This window comes from Schistocerca cancellata, chromosome 2 (assembly GCF_023864275.1).
Source record: "Schistocerca cancellata isolate TAMUIC-IGC-003103 chromosome 2, iqSchCanc2.1, whole genome shotgun sequence".
NCBI lineage: Eukaryota > Metazoa > Arthropoda > Insecta > Orthoptera > Acrididae > Schistocerca > Schistocerca cancellata.
Window position 1 is genome coordinate 1,110,087,180 of NC_064627.1, and position 22,092 is coordinate 1,110,109,271.

Sequence of the window (22,092 nt, forward strand, 5' to 3'; positions counted from 1 at the left end):
TGCAAATCAATAATTCTAGCAATGACTACTTTATAATTTTACACCTTATGTTTTTCTGAATTCTGTTGATGTTCATAGTGCATGAAACATTCGAACTGTAATGGAATAATAGTTCTTTTAGAAATGTAAAAAGTTCATCATGATTAATTACTGAGACATTATACATTACTGTGGCATTTCTTATTTCGTTTAAGACTGTGTGAAGAGAAATAAACTGGATTAGAAGTTGATATATTGATATTATGAAAAGAAATGAATCTGTTTATGTGACCTGCAACCAACAGTATGATTAGAAATAGTTTACATGCATGACAGATACGAAGAGAGTACCGGCAGCAAAGTAAAAAGATGGTCAGCTGTAAACAACTATAGCCATCGAAGAACACATCCACAAGCTACTATTAGTTGTTAGCACATTTTACAGGAATATTGTGCCGTGGCTTCTCTTACCTGTTAAACTTGACTTGTTCCACATCCCTGGACAGACTGTTTCACCGATGGGATATACATAACATGATGTGTGAATGAATGAATAAAATAAAAATGGACAAAACTGAATTTAGTGGTATATTTATTGCCAATAAGTGGCTCAGTACAAATGGAATTTATTAAAATTTTCAAGTACTTGTATATAAAAATCAACAGTCTTTGTCAGTGGTCTCAAATTTCTGAACTTGCTTACGTAGCACTTTTATACAGTCTATGGTTTCGCTTCTTTTCTGTTGTGCTGATCTTCACTTTCGTGTTCTGATGTGAGTCGTTGTTGAGCTTCCATATCCTTCTCAGAGACATCATCTTTCATTTCTTTTGCCATAGACTTAGGGAAATTCCACTCTTGAACTTTGGCTGATGATTTGAAAAGGTGTAGCAAGCCCGGAGCTAAAAGGATGCCTGCTGATATCAGGAAAACTTTCTTCCACTGTTCAGATGATTGCTGCAACAAATTATTGTTCATGTTAGAAAGTAATTAATTCCTGATAAATGTTGAAATGCTGCTCCTTGCAGGAGACTTAACACAAGAACTATTTGAGAGCTATTTAAGAAAATCTGTTGAAGGAACAATTACATTACCAGAATATAACATTTTTATATGCACTACCTCGAAGCAGGAAATCCATATTACTAAGGTCACAGCTATGCAGTTACACTGCCTAGGGTATGTTAAATGCTGACTGCAAAACGAATTAACTTTTGTGTGTTCAACACAGGTTGTATAACCTCTGATCAACTCTAACCTCCTCATCTAAGAATATGCTTGACTGCATCCTCAATGGTTTTTGTTTTATGAGTGTTAGGCTAGGGTCAAAGCAAAATTATGTGCTTAAAATTGCGTCTCCCAGTGCTTCAGACATCATCAAACGCCTTAAGGATTCAAGTAGCAGTTTCAAACTTGAACAAGCTCGGAAAGGCGACGCTCTGCTCCCAGATCCCAGTCCATTATTTAAGTACGACCTGGCTGGACAGTACTAATGTTAACGTTGGCTCCAATCGTCTCGTTCAAGCACAATGGCCGGCTCTTCTCTGTGTATATACCGATGGCTCCGAAATTCCGCAAGAAGAGTGTACAGGATGCGCTTTCTTCTGCCCTCAGATCCAGATCCGCAAAACCTTCAAACTGCCTACGAGCACTTCTATTTTTACGGCGGAGACAGTGGCAGTTTTGGAAGCACTTAAGTTTGTCTCTAGCACTTCCTTCCCCAAGATATTGATAGTGTCTGACTCGCAAAGCGTTCTTAAAAACATTCAGCACATTCGATGGAACAAAACAACCAACAGTTATATCTTGGATGGGATATCTGAATATATTCGCAGCACACGCACGGGCCGGACGATCAATTAGTTGTGGGTACCTTCCAACTCTGGTATCCTCTATAATGATGAAGTTGATGCATTAGCCAAACAAGTGGCAACCTTAGGCACCGTCCTGGATCTGCACCTTCCTTGTACAGACTACTTACGTGAAGTCAAGGATCACGCAAGACAACAATGGTAGGAAATGTAGAACGTTTCTCAACAGACAAAAGGCGGTTATTACGCAGTGCTACAACCTCGGATTCCTTCACAGCTGTGGTTCATGAGGACAGATCTGGACCGATCCACGATTTCTACCATCACAAGACTCCGCTTCAATCATGCCTCTTTCCCACAACATCTACATCGGATCAACGTTTACAGTTCACCAGCATGTGAGTGTGATCCTGAGTCGGAAGCTGATGTCAACCACATCTTATTTATGTGCCCCAAATTTGACCGTGAACTGTTGATCTTTCTGAAGATATTGCTGAGTATGGGCTACCATCTTCCTCAATCAGCTTCTTCTCTTTTGTGTACTAAAGACGTTCGTCTATATAAAGTGATAGTTAACTTCATCAAGAGTACTGGTTACAATCTGTAGGTTTTAATGGTGTACGTAAATTATAAATATGTCTTGCTGATGAAGGTATTTCAGAATTGGTGTGAATTGTAAGCCAAGACACTTTTAATTATTTTCCAATTCAATTCAATTCAATTTTTAAAACACTATGTACAAAACTGTAAGAGTTAAGCTTTTTATTCTTGTAAATATGCATTTCTGTATTTGTTTATTCAATTATGTGTACATTGTCACTATGTGTTGCCGATGGCTAAATTGAGTACACACTCAAAGGCCAAATAAAAAAAAAAAAAAGGCGAAGCGTTTATTTGTATCCAAGCAATGGTCAGTTCGTGACGTCATCAGACCGTCGACCTGTGATATTGAGTTTGTAGTAGTGAAGAGTTGGTGCTGTTTGCTTCATTCAGCGCAAAAACCCACAACTTGTCTAATTTCAATCCTTCTTCTTTTCTGTTACGCTTAGAAATAAGCCGTCGTTCATGGCGTGGCGTCTCTAAAACAAAAATCTCCAGGGTCCCAAATACTGGCTGTGATTGTGTAGTGTGTGATTACATTTTTTCCCTCAAATTATTTCGATAGCATTGCTTAGAGTTTTTGTTTGCTTCTATTTTACACTGAATTTCAAATATTTCAGAGAATTAAGTGAACATGTTCATTCTAATTCACAATAACTAAAACCGTAAATGTTGAAGGAAGTTCACCGTTAGGTTTACAATTAATACTAAAGAACATTCAATCAAAAATTATGCTACAATTATTGGTTTCTCTAATGCGCACGTTGTGTATATTACCTGTAACTTCAGAACTGCTCAGTAAGATCTTTCAGTGAGTACTACAGTTCGCAAAGCTGATTGATTAACTTTCTAATCAACATAAGTAACTGGGAAACAACTGAATTATTCAGTGTCCTATTTACTCTTTATTTGTAACTCACTACCTGTGTACAGACCGGGACGTACAGAGTGACATGAGAAAACTAAAAAATAAACTTGAAGGACAAAGATGATTGGAGGAAAGTAGGAATCAGGACACGGGCATGGTAAGAGGCAGACTAATGGTGTTTGAGGTTAGCAGACTTAAGGGCTAGTGCTGTTGGGTGGACTGTTTCTACATAAGCATTTAATAGAAACTGCCATTTAGATGTGAAGATCCTGATGACATGAGCTGTGAAACAGCTAGTGACATCACTGAGTGCACATAGTGGAGCTCCTCTCTGACCACAGTTTGGTAGTGGACATTCGTAAGAGTCATGGCCATGTAGAACACACTCAGTGATTGTAGTAAATATGTCGAATGACACAACCCATTCAGAGGTGGTCTTGTTCTTGGACATAGAATGTGATGATGAAAATGATGGAACTGAAAGTAGTGTGAGATACATGGGACAAGCATGTTTTCTTCCAGATGCATATGAGTTTTTTGGCAAAGATCTGGAAGACACCGTGGCAAAAAAGAGAATCCGACTCTGAGAGGAATGGGAATGGATTTCAGCACCATATTTCTAATCCCAGAATATAATCAAAGGTAGCTGAAATCATAGAAGCGACTGTGGTTTAGTTGTCCAATTTGATTACATGGTAGGTAAAGTAGGGAGAATTGGTTAACAACAAACGTGACATCGACTAATTGCAAGGCAATAATCGCTCTTTCGTCAGATACAAGGTTATTTTGATAACTAAGCTACGTTTCTCGCCACTTTTATGTGCCTGTTGTTTAACTCATTCTTTACATGATTATCATACTACTTTGCATCTCCATGCAGCATTTTATACTATCACAAATATTTTACATTTTAGAGCTGACCTTCAAAAATAAAGTCAATTTAAATATTTTAGATATTTTTACCTTTTTAAAACATAAACAGGAGAAGACTGTGGACTGGAACTATTTGTAACTTACAGAATCTGTGTTTACATTTAGCATGAAGAAGTCATCCAAACTATGTCTTTTACAATGGATTTCACTCCTATCTGTGATCTGTTCAGTATCTCTGAAAGCTTTACAAAATTTTTCTTCACTCATTCCCTCATTCACAACGACGATTTCATTGCTGTTTATGTGCTTATTCAGATCTCGACACCAACTGTACGGTGAGTGGTTAATGAAACTCATTCCATTATTTTTATTTCGTCCACAATTTTCCAAGAATTATGTCTTAGTACAATATGTGTTGCTTGCCTACAGCACTAATCAAATATAATGTTATTTACGTAACCTCAGAGGTTTCAAAATGCAGCTGTCCAAAAACTACGAGTCACACAGGAAAAAATACCACTAGATGCCAGTGGACAAATAATGGCTCGAAGATTTCAGCAGACTCTGCAGGCATTCAGTGCGACTATCCCCTTTGGTGTAACAGAGCAATGAAGTATTCTTACATCTACCATCAAATGTCTCCACAGAGATTCTTGTGAATATTAGTTGTGTACTTCATTACTTTTCCTCACAGCTGTTCACAGTCATGTGTCATTATAGGAATGAACACGCCGTCTTTTATGGAACTCCGTAAGAAAAGTCACTACGAGTCATGCCAGCTGACTAAAAGAACTCGAAAGGGAGAGGACATCTAATCCTTACTGCAGAAATCTGCCATTAAGATGGACATGTAGAATGATACTGTTAACTATAGCATTTCTTGCTCATCTTATGTCTTATGTGTTTCACTGATTTGTTAAAAACTTCCTTCACTACACATGGAACCTTCAAAAAAATTGTTTGTTGTGCTCAAAGTAAGTGAAAGTTAATCTATGTAATTAATAATACAATCCGTTCCTGTGACATATTTCAGGATCTCTCTGTTCTGACTAAAAGAGGTGATGGCAGGAATGAAGGAGCAAGAAACCCCAGCAGAGAAGAAGTTATTTAGTGGGAATAGCAAGCCTAATTTTATGACAATGACAACCAGCTTGTTCAGGTGTGTGAAAATCTAATACTGATTTTTCTGAAGTTTATATTGTGTAGTTAAATAACAGACTACAGTTTGCTTCAGCAGCATCTTCCCCTTAAATACAATTTCCTCAGCTGATTCTTGTTTGTTGGGTGTGAATAATATACTTGTCTCATCAGCAAAATGCACTAGCTTTGCATCTTCATATACATAGAGTGGCAAGTGATTAATATCTATTAACAACAATAAGGGACCCACGACTGAACCCTTTGCAACACCATTTTTGATACCTCCACAGTTACAGGACTCTACTGATTTTTGCAGACTATCTTTACTGTTAATTTCAATCTTCTGCATTCTTCCAGTTAAATATGAATTAAACCATTTGTGAACCATCCCACTCATACCACCATACTTAAACGTATCTAGTAGAAATTAATGTTTTGCACAATCAAAAGCCTTTGAAAGAGTACAAAATATCCCAATGGGTGCTGTTTAGTAATTCACTGTATTTAATATTTGATCAGTGAAAGCATATAGAGCGTTTTCTGTTGAGAAGCCTTTCTGAAAGCCAAACTGACATTATGTTAGTACTTCATTTTTACAAATATGTGGTGCTGCTCTTGAATACATTACTTTTTCGTGAACTTTGGATAAAGATATCAGAAGTGAGATTGAGCAATAGTTGTTAGCACCACATCCATCCCCATTTCCACCAATGGCTTAACAATAGCGAATTTCAGTCCATCTGGAAAAATGCCCTGTTTCAGTAAGCTACTACATATGTGGTTGAGAATCCTACTTATCCGTTGGATCTAGCTTTTAGTACTCTGTTGGAAATGCCATCAGTTCCATGTGAGCTTTTAGTTTTTAGTGAATTTATTATTTTCCCAATTCCAGTTATATTGGTGGGTTGAATTTCACTTTTATCAAATTGCATAGTTTTTGCCTCTTCTATATACTGCCTTGCATTTTCTAATGAATAGCTGGATCCCATTTTCTCTACAAAACTTAAAAAATTATTATTAAAAATGTTTTCTACTTCTAACATCTTGTTAAAAAACTTTTCACTGAGTTTGACTGAAATACCGTCTTCCTGTGCTCTTGGTTGCCCTGTTTCCCTTTTAAAAATATTCCATATTGTTTTAATTTTATCAGATGTGCTAATCTCAGACATAATGCACATACTTCTGGACTTTTTAATAATTTTTCTTAATACTGTACATTGCAGTAGTTTTTGTAAAGTTTCTCCATTTCTGGATCATTACTCCTCATAGCTATAAGATACATTTCCCTTTTCTGCTTGCAAGATATTTTTATCCCTTTAGTAAGCCATGGCTTTTTAGATGGTTTCTTACAATTCTATTTCACTACTTTCTTAGGGACTGTTTTAAAATGTACCCACAAAGGTATCATGAAATAGGTTAAATTGTAAATTCCCTGTACACTTCATCCCAGTATAACTGTTGCAAGTTTTCCCTAAAATTTTCAATTGTTACATCGTTGATTGAACGCACTATTTTGGAGGACTGTTTTGCATTACTGTATGGAACTATGTCCTGTAATGTAACTAGCTGTGCATCATGATCATACAGACCATTCTTAACAGGAAAAGTCTTTATTTGATTAAATTTATCTTGGTCCATAAAAACATTATATATCAGTGTGCTTCTTTCCTGTATCACCCGAGTGGGAAAATTAATAACTGACATCAAACTGAAAACCAAGTAATACTTCGAGGTCACGCTTTCTATCAGACTCTTCCAGAAAATCACATTGAAACCCCCACAAACAATAATTTGCTTCCCTCTGTCTGACAGATAGCACAACAAAGAATCCAAGTTTTTCAAAAATAGAATTTCCCAGTGGGGACCTATACACAGCTACAGTTACAAAAGTACCAGCATTTAGTTTAAGCTCACAATCACATGCTTCTATATGTTGCTCTACACAAAATTTTTTCGTTGCCAGATTTTAACATATATTGCAACTCCTCCTCTCTCCAAAGTGTCTCTACTTACATGTGCTGAAAGCTTATATCCACCCACATTTACCATTTCTATAACTGTGAGTATATGCTGTTCACACAGGCATAATACATCTATTCCACCCACAGTTTCTAAGTCTTCTAAATAATCCCGCGTCTGGCCATCCTGATTTAGGTTTTCTGCGATTTCCCCAAATCGCTCCAGGCATATGCCGGGATGGTTCGTTTGAAAGGGCATGGCCGACCTCCTTCCCCGTCCTTCCCTAATTAGGGACTGATGACCTTAGCAGATAAGATCCCATAAGATTTCACACACACACACACACACACACACACACACACACACACACACACACACACCTTCCCTAACCTGATGAGACCGATGACCTCGCTGTCTGGTCTCCTTCCCCAAAGCAACCCAACCAAACCTCTTCTAAATAAACAAGAAACTCATCTGCTTTGTTTTCTAATCCCCTGATATTCTGATCCAATATACAAACGTTATTTTTCACTGTGCTTTTATGAGAATCTTGTGGCATACTAACATTATTTTTCAGTGTACTGTTATGAGAATTTTGGGATATTTTGACATCTCTAGTACGTGCTTGTCTGAACTGCTCATTAAGCTTGATTTCAATAAATGTTGGGAGATTGGACACTGATCTTAGCCTAAAACAGAGGTACTCCCATGAGTTTCAGAACCCCTTTTAAAGATTTTGCTATCGTCCCAGCAAAGTTATCCTTGCCTTTCCTAATGAATGCAGGCCATGTCATGTGAAGTCACACCTACCAGTAACCAGTATTATCACAGAAACAAAACCTATGACTGACAAAGCAGCTGCCTGAAGCAGCTGATTTTGCTACGTATTGACTCTCCTGATAGAGCTGTTCAATTGGGGCCGATCACACCACATGAAAGCAGCAACCAGGCCAACAATTGTATGGTTCATCACAGATGCTATTTTTACTAGGTCACACTCACCCCTGATCCCTATCAATACTGCTTCCTGCTCCAACCACTACCACAACATAATTCTGCTCTGTAAAATCCTTGCACAATGATCCTACATCCTGTATCACTTTGCTAAGACATGCACTGGGCTTGAAAATACTTGTTACCTGGTAGCTGTCAGCTAATTTTGTTTGCAAGATCTGCCCACCCCTCTTCCATGGCTACTAATTAACAACAGAACTTTCCTCCTACTTGTTACCTTTTTTGAAACTGTTGGTTTCCTAGTGAAAGTCTGTTGAGTGCTGACTACACTTACATCTACTTGAGCCTCTTCCTTAATTGACTGAGGTAGCAAGGCAAATCTGTTGTTTGTGCCAATGATGAAACCGTCAGATACTGTTCTCTTTCTGTGGTCCCTGTTACTTGATACCACTTCCGACCTGTTTTCACCCTTCTCCCTCCTTAACCTCATCACTTGCTCCCTAGCACTATCCAGTTCAGCCTTAAGGGTTCTAATCTTCCCTTCCTGTTTGGCTATCTTCCTATCACTTGAAGATAATTAGCAAACTAGGAAGAGACCCATTTACTTCCCCAATTCCCATGCCACTACATTCCCCCAAATGTAACCATCTGTCACAACTGCTGTACAAAACCCCAGACCTAACTTTCCTTTGGCAACTCAAACACTTCTCGCTCATCGTTGTTTACAATATTCATCATCATCATCATCATTGAAGACTGATTATGCCTTTCAGCGTTCAGTCTGGAGCATAGCCCCCCTTATACAGTTCCTCCATGAGCCCCTATTCAGTGCTAACATTGGTGCCTCTTCTGATGTTAAACCTATTACTTCAAAATCATTCTTAACCGAATCCAGGTACTTTCTCCTCGGTCTGCCCCGACTCCTCCTACCCTCTACTGCTGAATCCATGAGTCTCTTGGGTAACCTTGCTTCTCCCATGCGTGTAACATGACCCCACCATCTAAGCCTGTTCGCCCTGACTGCTACATCTATAGAGTTCATTCCCAGTTTTTCTTTGATTTCCTCATTGTGGACACCCTCCTGCCATTGTTCCCATCTACTAGTACCTGCAATCATCCTAGCTACTTTCATATCCGTAACCTCAACCTTGTTGATAAGGTAACCTGAATCCACCCAGTTTCGCTCCCATACAACAAAGTTGGTCGAAAGATTGAACGGTGCACAGATAACTTAGTCTTGGTACTGACTTCCTTCTTGCAGAAGAGAGTAGATCGTAGTTGAGCGCTCACTGCATTAGCTTTGCTACACCTCGCTTCCAGTTCTTTCACTATGTTGCCATCCTGTGAGAATATGCATCCTAAGTACTTGAAACCATCCACCTGTTCTAACATTGTTCCTCCTATTTGGCACTCAATCCGTTTATGTTTCTTTCCCACTTACATTACCTTCGTTTTGGAGATGCTAATCTTCATACCATAGTCCTTACATTTCTGATCTAGCTCTGAAATATTACTTTGCAAACTTTCAATCGAATCTGCCATCACAACTAAGTCATCCGCATATGCAAGACTGCTTATTTTGTGTTCACATATCTTAATCTCACCCAACCAGTCTATTGTTTTCAACATATGATCCATAAATAATATTAACAACAGTGGAGACAGGTTGCAGCCTTGTCTTACCCCTGAAACTACTCTGAACCATGAACTCAATTTACCTGACTATCCATGTAAAGACCTTTAATTGCTTGCAAAAGTTTGCCTCCTATTCCATAATCTTGTAGAACAGACAATAACTTCCTCCTAGGAACCCGGTCATATGCCTTTTCTAGATCTATAAAGCATAGATACAATTCCCTGTTCCACTCATAACACTTCTCCATTATTTGCCGTAAGCTAAAGATCTGGTCCTAACAACCTCTAAGAGGCCTAAGCCCGCCCTGATTTTCATCCAATTGGTCCTCAACTAATACTCGCACTTTCCTTTCAACAATGCCTGAGAAGATTTTACTGGTTCATGGTGTGGGTTCCTGTAGTCATGTCCTAGTTCATGAACCACGGGCAACATATGAGTGGCCAAGTAAGTGGTCCCGACAGTCGGGATACCAGTTACTTTGGAATAAGGCTGGGCATCTGGGACATATTCTGAGTCGTGGTTACCTTTGTGCTCATACGGCAAATCCACCGGTTAGTCCCTCAGCCGTTAGGGGTAAAACCCAATGGGATTAGGGGCAAGTAAGGCTAGCAACCTGCTTCCCTGGTACTTTAAATATGATGCTGGCAACAATCAGAGCAAAATGCCTCGGACCTTTGGAGGTGACGGAGTCCCACCTCTAACTGACAAACCAGGGACTCCTAAGATACGACTTGGCAAACAAATGGTAATGAGATGGGGAGCTATTAATATCAATGGGGGCTACTCTGGGAAGAAGGTAGAACTGGCAGAGGCTGCAAGTAAGATGGGGCTGGACGTTTTAGCTGTTAGTGGCATTCGGGTAAGGGGTGAGAAAGAAGAGGAAGTGGGAGAATACAAGGCCTACCCGTCAGGAGTCAAAGCAGGAATAGCCCATTGGGGTGTAGGGCTTTACATCAGGAAAGAAATGGAACCCAGCGTAGTTGCAATAAGGTATGTAAACGAACGACTGATGTGGATAGATTTGACAGTGTCTAGCAAGAAAATTAGGATTGTGTCAGTATATTCGCATTGTGAAGGGACAGATCAAGATAAGATGGATAGTTTTTATGAGGCACTCAGTGATGTAGTTGTTAGAGTAAAGGACAAGGACAGTGTTCTGCTCATGGGTGATTTTAACGCCAGGATTGGAAATCGAACAGAAGGGTATGAAAAGGTTATGGGTAAATTTGGAGAGGATATGGAGGCCAACAGGAACGGGAAACAACTCTTGGATTTCTGTGCCAGTATGGGCTTAGTAATCACAAACTCCTTCTTTAAACATAAGAACATTCACCGGTATACCTGGGAAGGCAGGGGAACCAGATCTGTCATTGACAATATAATAACAGATCAGGAATTCAGGAAGGCTGTGAGGGACACACGTGTATTCAGGGGATTCTTTCATGACACTGATCATTATTTAATCTGCAGTGAAATTGGGATTGTGAGGCCGAAAAGTGCAGGAGGTCAGGTCCATATGTAGGAGGATAAGAGTGGAGAAACTTCAGGATAAGGAAATCAGGCACAAGTACATAACAGCGATCTCAGAAAGGTACCAGTTAGTTGAATGTAGTCTATTACAGTCATTGGAAAAGGAATCGACAAGGTACAGGGACCCAGTACTAGAAGTGGCTAAAGAATGTCTTGGAACAGTAGTGTGTAAAAGTAGGATGAAGCAAACAGCTTGGTGGAATGATACAGACAAGGCAGCCTGTAAAAGGAAAAAGAAGGCGTATCAAAAATGGCTACATACCAGAACCCAGGTAGACAGAGAAAGTTATGTTGAAGAAAGAAACAAAGCCAAACAGATAATTGCAGCATCCAAGAAGAAATCGTGGGAAGACTTTGGAAACAGGTTGGAGACTATGGGTCAAGCTGCTGGAAAACCATTCTGGAGTGTAATTAGCAGTCTTCGAAAGGGAGGTAAGAAGGAAATGACAAGTATTTTGGACAGGTCAGGAAAACTGCTGGTGAATCCTGTGGATGCCTTGGGCAGATAGAGGATATATTTTGAAGAGTTGCTCAATGTAAGTGAAAATGCGATCAGTAATGTTTCAGATTTCGAGGTAGAATGGGATAGGAATGATGATGGAAATAGGATCACATTTGAGGAAGTGGAAAAAATGGTCAATAGATTGCAGTGCAATAAAGCGACTGGGGTGGATGAAATTAAGTCGGAACTCATCAAATACAGTGGAATGTCAGGTCTTAAATGGCTACACAGGATAACTGAAATGGCCTGGGAGTCGGGACAGGTTCCATCAGACTGGACAAAAGCAGTAATCACACCAATCTTTATTCATGGAAACAGAAAAGATTGTAACAACTACAGAGGTATCTCTTTAATCAGCGTTTACAGTATTTTGACAAAATTTATCTAGGCAATAACAGTAACATTCAACAGATCACAGGAGTCACTAAAGTTAAGTGGAACACTAGTATACTATTAATATAATAACGTAATGTACTTAAATTAACAGTTAAAAATCAGAACTTTTATACCCGAAAAACTAGACCTAAGATCGTGTATGCACGGTGTGTGGTTTATGTGTTTTGAAAGTAAATAAAGATATGACTTCAAACCTTTAATTCCCCGAGTAGATACGGTACTATTAAATATACGTATAATGCAAACAACCTAAATACTTCACTTATACTTAAGCAAATGTCGTAAATTTTTAATGTAAACCTACATCTAAAGTACGTGGAAACTGGCCCTTAAGTTACGCTTTTTTCTTAAGAAATACTTTGAAACGTGTGAACCCTTCAATATACACTCCTGGAAATTGAAATAAGAACACCGTGAATTCATTGTCCCAGGAAGGGGAAACTTTATTGACACATTCCTGGGGTCAGATACATCACATGATCACACTGACAGAACCACAGGCACATAGACACAGGCAACAGAGCATGCACAATGTCGGCACTAGTACAGTGTATATCCACCTTTCGCAGCAATGCAGGCTGCTATTCTCCCATGGAGACGATCGTAGAGATGCTGGATGTAGTCCTGTGGAACGGCTTGCCATGCCATTTCCACCTGGCGCCTCAGTTAGACCAGCGTTCGTGCTGGACGTGCAGACCGCGTGAGACGACGCTTCATCCAGTCCCAAACATGCTCAATGGGGGACAGATCCGGAGATCTTGCTGGCCAGGGTAGTTGACTTACATCTTCTAGAGCACGTTGGGTGGCACGGGATACATGCGGACGTGCATTGTCCTGTTGGAACAGCAAGTTCCCTGGCCGGTCTAGGAATGGTAGAACGATGGGTTCGATGACGGTTTGGATGTACCGTGCACTATTCAGTGTCCCCTCGACGATCACCAGTGGTGTACGGCCAGTGTAGGAGATCGCTCCCCACACCATGATGCCGGGTGTTGGCCCTGTGTGCCTCGGTCGTCTGCAGTCCTGATTGTGGCGCTCACCTGCACGGCGCCAAACACGCATACGACCATAATTGGCACCAAGGCAGAAGCGACTCTCATCGCTGAAGACGACACGTCTCCATTCGTCCCTCCATTCACGCCAGTCGCGACACCACTGGAGCGGGCTGCACGATGTTGGGGCGTGAGCGGAAGATGGCCTAACGGTGTTCGGGACCGTAGCCCAGCTTCATGGAGACGGTTGCGAATGGTCCTCGCCGATACCCCAGGAGCAACAGTGTCCCTAATTTGCTGGGAAGTGGCGGTGCGGTCCCCTACGGCACTGCGTAGGATCCTACGGTCTTGGCGTGCATCCGTGCGTCGCTGCGGTCCGGTCCCAGGTCGACGGGCACGTGCACCTTCCGCCGACCACTGGCGACAACATCGATGTACTGTGGAGACCTCACGCCCCACGTGTTGAGCAATTCGGCGGTACGTCCACTCGGCCTCCAGCATGCCCACTATACGCCCTCGCTCAAAGTCCGTCAACTGCACATACGGTTCACGTCCACGCTGTCGCGGCATGCTACCAGTGTTAAAGACTGCGATGAAGCTCCGCATGCCACGGCAAACTGGCTGACACTGATGGCGGCGGTGCACAAATGCTGCGCAGCTAGCGCCATTCGACGGCCAACACCGCGGTTCCTGGTGTGTCCGCTGTGCCGTGCGTGTGATCATTGCTTGTACAGCCCTCCCGCAGTGTCCGGAGCAAGTATGGTGGGTCTGACACACCGGTGTCAATGTGTTCTTTTTTCCATTTCCAGGAGTGTATAATACGAAACAGGCTCTAATTAACTTCCTTAGAGTGTAATATTAACTTAATTGACAGTTATTACAGAATTAACTACCTATCTTCACGAGCTCAATATTCTAGCGTGTTTGGTCTGTGCCAGCGCTGCCAACATACTTCTGTTGTTTTAATTTTTTTGTAGATACAGCATTTATTGATTAACTCACCACATAATAAAATCATGTGATTTACTTTCATTTGAAACAGGGCATCTGTTGAAACTTCCTGGCAGATTAAAACGGTGTGCCAGACAAAGACTCGGACTCGGGACCTTTGGCAAGTGCTCTCCATATGAGCTACCCAGGCACGGCTCACGACCCGTCCTCACAACTGTAATTCCACCAACGCTTCAGTAGAGCACTTGCCCACGAAAGGCAAAGGTCCCAAGTTTCAGTCTCGGTCTGGAATACAGTATTGATGTGACAGGAACTTTCATATCAGCGCACACTCCGCTGCAGGGTGAAAACTTCATTATGGTATCTGTTCACGTAAACGACGAGAATCACATTCCAGAAGAAAAATAGTGTCCATGTACTTTCATAAATTTGTTGTCAGCAACATTTTCTGTAATCCAAAGTTCCACTGGCTCCTGTTGTTCATCAAAAATAGGAAATTCTATCAAAGCCAAATTTTAAAGCCTTATGTATTTTTCCAGAAAAAAGTTTGCTCATCTATAAGTAGTCGGATGTCACCCGAAATAGTTAGTAAGTGGTTTAAAATCTAACGGGTAAAATACAGTATGTCGAACGGGTGCTCATTGTTGACTCATACTACAGTTATGTCAATTATATAAGAGAAAATATGCGCACCGCCAACCGCGAAACTCAAGAACTGAAATGTGTAAAAACTTTCGTGTGATCACAGTGCCCCTAATGAATTAGCATGGTGACTGATTCGTGTCGTGGTTAACAAGTATCGTTAAAGGAAATTGTCATCGAAACTAGTGATTGCTGGACTGGAGTATCTGGTTAGGAACTGTCTTACCTGAAACATCGATCTGTAGTCATCTTTAATGGATTACTAAAAGGACTGTGATAAATTTGAATGGTGTCGTTTTACATAAATATGAACTCTTAATCTTGTGCCACAGAAAAATAAGTTACTTCCCATTGTGTTTGTGCATGATGGCCTGTAAACTTGCGCTAATGAATTTTTGTAATTTATAAACTGATAACTATAATTAACAGCTGAATTCGTTAGGAGTAAGAGGTGTGTGTTAGTGTTATCTGAAATATGGTATCAATTACATCAACGAACAATGACCACCCCACATCAGTTAAATTATCAGCTTTGTGGTGATCAAGATTGGTGCTACCGAGCTGACACTTCAAACTACATGTCAGTTCTGTTGCAATGACAAAATTTAAATGTCAAAAGCATTATTGGGTTACAGAAAATCAAAGTTATCAGATATTACCAAGAACAGCATAACTTACATTTTTGTATGTCAAAGCACCAACAACTGCAGCAGACATAAACCCTGGAGTCACACAAATCATATTACCAATGCCCACGAGTACACCTGGTCACAAAAAAAAAGAAAGAAAAAAATTAGAGTAAAATTTCAACAGCAGACATTTCAAGAGTTATTCATAAAAAATATGATTGCAGGAATGAATGTTGAAACTAACATTTCTCCTATGCACTTTTTGTCTATGTATTTTGGCACTAGACTGGCAGGACTCTGAAAACATAGATGGAATAACTGCAGTTGTGAAGCTCTCTGATGCACTGAAACAATTTTAGGTCATTGTCCTGTATGGGTATGTTTACTTTCTTCTAGATTCCATCTACTTTAATTTTAAATATAATAAAGAACTTCAAATAATCAATGAATATACATACAGTCACAGCGCAAATTACTTTAACACCTGGTTCATTACATGGGCCAGTTGGATACTTCCGTCTGAACTGTTAAGGTGAATGTGGAAATAGTCTGCCCACCTAATTCAGCATTCACGTCATCCCACTGGCCTAAACCTTTGCTAACCTTCTGGCCACTGCCTCACATTACCTTTTCCCTTCTGTCTTCTGCACATAAGACTCCTTCTCCATTCATAACGAGTACAGCCTCCTCCTACCATTCTTCCTCCCACGCCCCTATACCCCTCATGCGATCTCTCTCTCTCCCTCCCTCCTTCTCTCTCTCTCTCTCTCTCTCTCTCTCTCTCTCTCTCTAAGCACACACATACACACACACACAGTTAGAGAGAGAGAGAGAGAGAGAGAGAGAGAGAGAGAGAGAGATGTATACATTCTTTAGGTTAGTTGTTGCATTTCCGTTATTATATTTTACTACAACCCTCGCTTACATACAAAATGGACGTCAAAAACTGTTTCACCTTAAAACTGAAAATGTAGCTTAAATGGAAGGCTATGAGAGCGAATCTGTAGATTAATCAGAGATTTAAGAGACAAATTCAAAATTAATTCAACATCTGTATTATTTTTCTTAGGTCTGAAAACTGACTAACAGTAAGATGGACTATACACGTAATACGAATTCATTGCACAGAGAAGATAGAGCGCTCCAGCATGAGAAACTGCGAGTCTGTAGCTACTCCTGTTATAAAAGACAATGACACAGAAGAAAGTCGATACTAATGTTTCTGATGTGTGGGACACAACCCCATACCGCATATGCTGCCAGTATTGTATCAAGAAATCTTAAAAACACAACAGAGCAGAGTTAATAGAATTCTACGATTCTTTAGAGGCAAAAAAATTATGCACTAATTCTAAAAATAGGATTTTGGAATTTCACAGTGATAATGATCATGGTGGTGATCTTGGATCAGCGTACACGACATCGGGAGTTCTTTGTCCTTATTCAGGGCCACCTGTCTCCCAGGTTAGTCAAAGGCTGTCTTCTTTTACCACATCCACAACTGAAGCTGAGGTTGTGCCTGCCACTGAAGCGGCTCGAAAAATCATCAGCATTAATCAGTTCTTTTGATAGAACTGGGTGAGTTAGAAGCAACAGATTGACAATGAAGCTGCTTTCCAGCTTGCCCGGAATGCTGAATTTCAGCAAAGAACCAAACATATTCTTATAAGGCATATCTTTGTTTGATAATTATTTAGTCCTGGTGAAATTGCAGTTTCAAAAGTAGACTCTCCAGAACAATGTACTGATATACAACCAAAACGATCGTTTTCCATTAGTGTGGCCAAGCGGTTCTAGGTGCTTCAGTCTGGAACCGCGCCACCGCTACGGTCGCAGGTTCGAATCCTGCCTCGGGCATGGATGTGTGTGATGTCCTTAGGTTAGTTAGGTTTAAATACTTCTAAGTTATAGGGGATTGATAACCTCAGATGTCAAGTCAGATAGTGCTCAGAGCCATTTGAACCATTTTTTGTATTAAATTTCCATATCAATATTGGAATTTGCATTTTATTAAATAAGGGACAGTGCTGATTTACGAGTATTTTACTTATTGGATACTATTTGATAACAAAAGCTTGTATTTTTGCACTGAGCAGTTGATAGTACATATGTGTGTAGCTTCAGAAGTTGCAGTGTGCACTCTACCATATTTAATAAAGGAAGTGTTTTTCCAATGAGTAAATACATTGAAGCGCCAAAAGACTGATACAGGTATGCATATTCAAATACAGAGAGATGTAAACAGGCAGAATCTGGAGCTGCGGTCGGCAGCGCCTATATAAGTCAGCAAGTGTCTGGCGCAGTTGTTAGATCGGTTGCTGCAGCTACAATGCCACGTTATCAAAATATGAGTGAGTTTTAACCCGATGCTATATTAGGCGCACGAGTGATGGGACACAGAATCTCCGAGGTAGCGATGAAGTGGGTATTTTCCCGTGTGACCATTTCGCTAGTGTACCGTGAATATCAGGAATCTGGTAAAACATCAAATCTCCGACATCACTGCGGGCGGAAAAATATCCTGCAAGAACTGGACCAACGACGACTCAACAGAATCGTTCGACGTGACAGAAGTGCAACCCCTTCAGCAAATTGTGCTGATTTCAGCGCTGGGCCATCACCAAGTGTAAGGTTTTCGGAGCCGAAGGCCCTCTCGTGTAACCTTGATGACTGTACGACACAAAGCTTTACGCCCCGCCTGGGCCCATGAACGCCGACATGGGACTGCTGATGACTGGAAACATGTTGCCTGGTCGGACGACTCTCGTTTCAAATTATATCAAGCGGATGGATGTGTACGGATATGGAGACAACCTCATGAATCCATGGACCCTGCATGTCAGCAGAGGACTTTTCAAGCTGATGGAGGCTCTGTAATGGTGTGGGGCGTCTGCAGTTGGAGTGATATGGGACACCAGATACGTCTAGATACGACTCTGACAGGTGACACATACATAAGCGTTGTGTGTGGTCACCTGCATCCATTCGTAAGCATTGTGCATTCCTACGGACTTGGGCAATTCCAGTAGGACAATGCGGCACCCCACACGTCCATAACTGCTACAGAGTGGCTCCAGGAACAGTCTTCTGAGTTTAAACACTTCCACTGGCCACCGAACTCCCCAGACATGAACATTATTGAGAATATCTGGGATGCCTAACAACGTGCTGTTCAAAAGAGATCTCCACCCAATCGTACTCTTACGGATCTATAGACAGCCGTGCAGGGTTCATCGTGTCAATTCTCTCTAGCACTACTTCAGGCATTGGTCGAGTCCATACCACTTCGTTTAGCGGCGCTTCTGCGTGCTCGCGGGGGGCCTACTCGATATAAGGCAGGTGTACCAGTTTGTATGGCGTTTCAGTGTATTTTCACTAAATTCCTAAAGGTTATGGTTAAATCTTTGCAAAATATAAGTAAAAGATATTACACAGTTATTCTTGACAGTTTCTTGACTCTGTTGAAACATATTATGACAATGAAGGTTCTGCTTCATGACAGGACCATTAGAGTACAATGCAACAGTGATTAACAGTCGCTGTAGCAACCAAATGTACTGTCATTGCCAAATGCTATGCTTACTGGAGAAATTGGGGCTGAGGTCAATGTATGTAGATAAAGCCCCAGCTGATTCAGCTCCACTCATAGCAAGAGCTGCAGTAAGACAAATAGTGGCCATAACTGAACTGCAGCCGGAGAAGGCCAACCCCAGCATGAATAGTCCTTGCAGAATGTTCACTGTCAACAGAAAAACACAAGCAAGATATGTACAATGAAACAGATCACCACTTAACTTAATAAGCTATAGTATATATTGCTCATTATATAACATGAAATGTAGTGATGATGGATGGATCTGTTGCACCTGCTACAAACCTTTATAGACTTGAAATAAACAATGTGTCATTGATGCAATCTGAAGTTAGCTAGATACCAAAAAATATTTATTCATTCTAAAATAAATAGTGCAGGAGCTTTCATTTATTTCTAGCAGTGCTATCAATTTTGTGCTTCTGAGTCTTCAGTATGAAACTGCTAACATGAAAAATTTCATAATTTTTTTTTTTTTGTACAAATAAAGATTTGATTTTTCTGTGGTTCTCCCAAATTATTCTAGGTGATTTCACGAATGGTTCTATCCAATAATCCTATTCATTACTACATTTGTTAAATGAAGTACATTTTCATCTGTATGTTTTACAATAACGTTTTCATTCTGGAGTTTCGTTCTGGAGCTTCAGTCTTCATTGCGTCGGCACTGAAGAGACAGTACACTTCATTTCAAGATAGCAAAGTTTTATTAGGTAGCACAACAAGAAGATAAATGACTGATATCACATGTACTGTTATGAAATGATAATTAAATCAAGACCCTAAGCTGTCGACAGGCGTTGATATACATCAACGGGGAAAGTTGAAAATGTGTGCCCTGACAGGGACTCAAACCCAGGACCTCCTGCTTACATGGCATACGCTCTATCCATCTGAGCCACAGAGGGCACAGAGGATAGTGCGAGTGCAGGGATTTATCCCTTGCACGCTCCCTGCGAGACCAACATTCCCATCTTAATATCCACACACCACATTCGTCGTGCCCCTGCCCATTACACTCATTACTCGTGGCAGACAATCTTACCGAGTCCCGTAAGTGTTCGGGCAATGCATCCAGCACAGAACAAGAAGGTCAGTGGCCGGTTAGCCTTAACTACATGAAGATGGTATCTGTTCTTTCGGACATGTTCGAAAGAACAGATATGATCATCATATATGTGCTGTTATAGCCTCACTCGTTATTTTACGCAACGCGCGTTAGGCAACCGCATACGCACCAATGCTCGCGTTGAAGCAGGTAGAGGCGTACTGTCTGCTGGAGATCGTGGTCCTCCAACCGTTGATCGTTCGCAACGATGCCAATGAATAGGTGTGGAGTGACCTGTGAGCTGGGTTCGCTACGTGACATCCCCACGAAAAAATAAAAGTTAAAAATTAAAAAAAAACTTTTTTACTGACTTGAACTACAAGTGCCTGCCATATCGAAACGGAACCTTACTTTCCTTCTGTAACGCATTTATATTGTTGCTGGATGTTGGTGGGTTGGCTGGTATTATGAGGTGACTGCCGCGTCTGGGTGGGTGGTGTCTAATCGGCTCCCAAGTGGGAGGACCTAATATGAATGACGTAGCAGATTTCGCCGCTTCAGTGTGGCCGACGTCCTACGTTCATGGGTGACCTGCCCTTGGTGGTGTCTTTTGCACTTAGGTAGGTGTGCTGAGAATGGGCGATAGACACTACCGCGCCTAATCCTTCGGTGGGAAGTGTGTGTGTCCTGTCATTTCGTCCCGTAACTGCCTATGGGCCTTGTGAGGGCATTTCCATTACTCTGCGCAGCGGGCCATACTGGAGTAAAACGCCCTCCGTCGTTGCCAGGTCTTTGGAAATCTTGAATAGAACGCAAGTGGCCAGGGTGTTATTTGAAAAATTCTCTTGGTAAATGCAGAGGTTCTCTATATGCTAGTTGCGCTGGGGAGGCATGCAGGTCTTCTTTTAAGGGGCTCCGGAACGCCCTATACTTGTAATGTTAAAATAACGCTTATAAATTACATCTTTCCTCACAAAGTATTTGAGGTAGAAACTTGAACTTTTTACAGATTATTTATTGGAATATGGACTACAACTTAACACAGGGATTTTACAAAATTTTAGTTCAGTTATTAAAGATGATTTTTTTTTCAATTGTAATGAAAATTCACAACATTTTTTTGCAATTTTTTATTTATATATTCAAAAATATACAGTTTTTTGGAAAAAGGCTGTGTTAAATTATGCAGAAGGTGCTGTGTAACATTTACTGAAAGTTTGAAACAAATATGTTTGGAAGATCCTTAGAAAACATGTAATTAGTATGAGAAAATAAAAGTTTTGGGAATCGAGCGACAAAGATTGGATTAACTTTTTAGTGCATTCCAGGTCCATAGGATGGATTATCTTCATCCTCTGCAAACTCCTCCTCCAGCTTCCTCTTGTTCCTCCTCCTGTTTTCTCTTGCTTGTATTTCTAGACTCTTTACAGCCCTGTCTGCAGCCCGAAGGCGTTCCTTGCCTAAAGCAAGCATCGCTCGTACCATGTTAGAACCTATCTTCATTCCCATATTTCTAAATACCTTGCACCTTACAATGTTGCCATCATTGAAAGTCGCAACAGCAACTTTACTTTTACTCATTATTATACTTCAACAAAACAGAGACTCAAGAAATAGAATTAATTACGAATATTTTCGAGATAACGACAGAGTAAATAAACATGAAACAATCGACAATCACACCAGCGATATATATTGAACCATCACAGGTTAGCCACAACACATACTTTATCTCACATCACTAAAATGTACCTGATGAACACGGACGTTAATAATAACACCATTTGACAGCAGTTTAACAGCGCCACAGTGGGTCACGCCCATGTAGAACACATTTCAAAAAAAATTTAAAAATAGTTGTAGTCTTCGGAATTGAATAAATTATATATCTATTAAAAGATAATAGTCCGCAGATTCAGAAAACACAAAAAAAGTAAAAATTGAACGTTTCATGATTTTGAGCCTTTCCGGAGCCCCTTAATGCACTGTGCA

General features: G+C 40.6%; 1 protein-coding gene across 1 annotated transcript in view; it reads right to left on the reverse strand.

Moving 5' to 3' along the window:
- Positions 1 to 593: 593 nt before the first annotated feature.
- The window catches only part of LOC126163130 (sialin-like), a 156,632-nt gene continuing 135,133 nt past the window's right edge, over positions 594 to 22,092 (reverse strand). The window contains exons 8-10 of the mRNA XM_049920057.1: positions 19,044 to 19,199; positions 15,510 to 15,595; positions 594 to 934 (exon numbers count right to left, since the gene is read on the reverse strand). Of these exons, the coding sequence (XP_049776014.1) occupies positions 701 to 934; positions 15,510 to 15,595; positions 19,044 to 19,199 (476 nt within the window). The 3' untranslated portion in view covers positions 594 to 700. The remainder of the gene's footprint in view (positions 935 to 15,509; positions 15,596 to 19,043; positions 19,200 to 22,092) is intronic.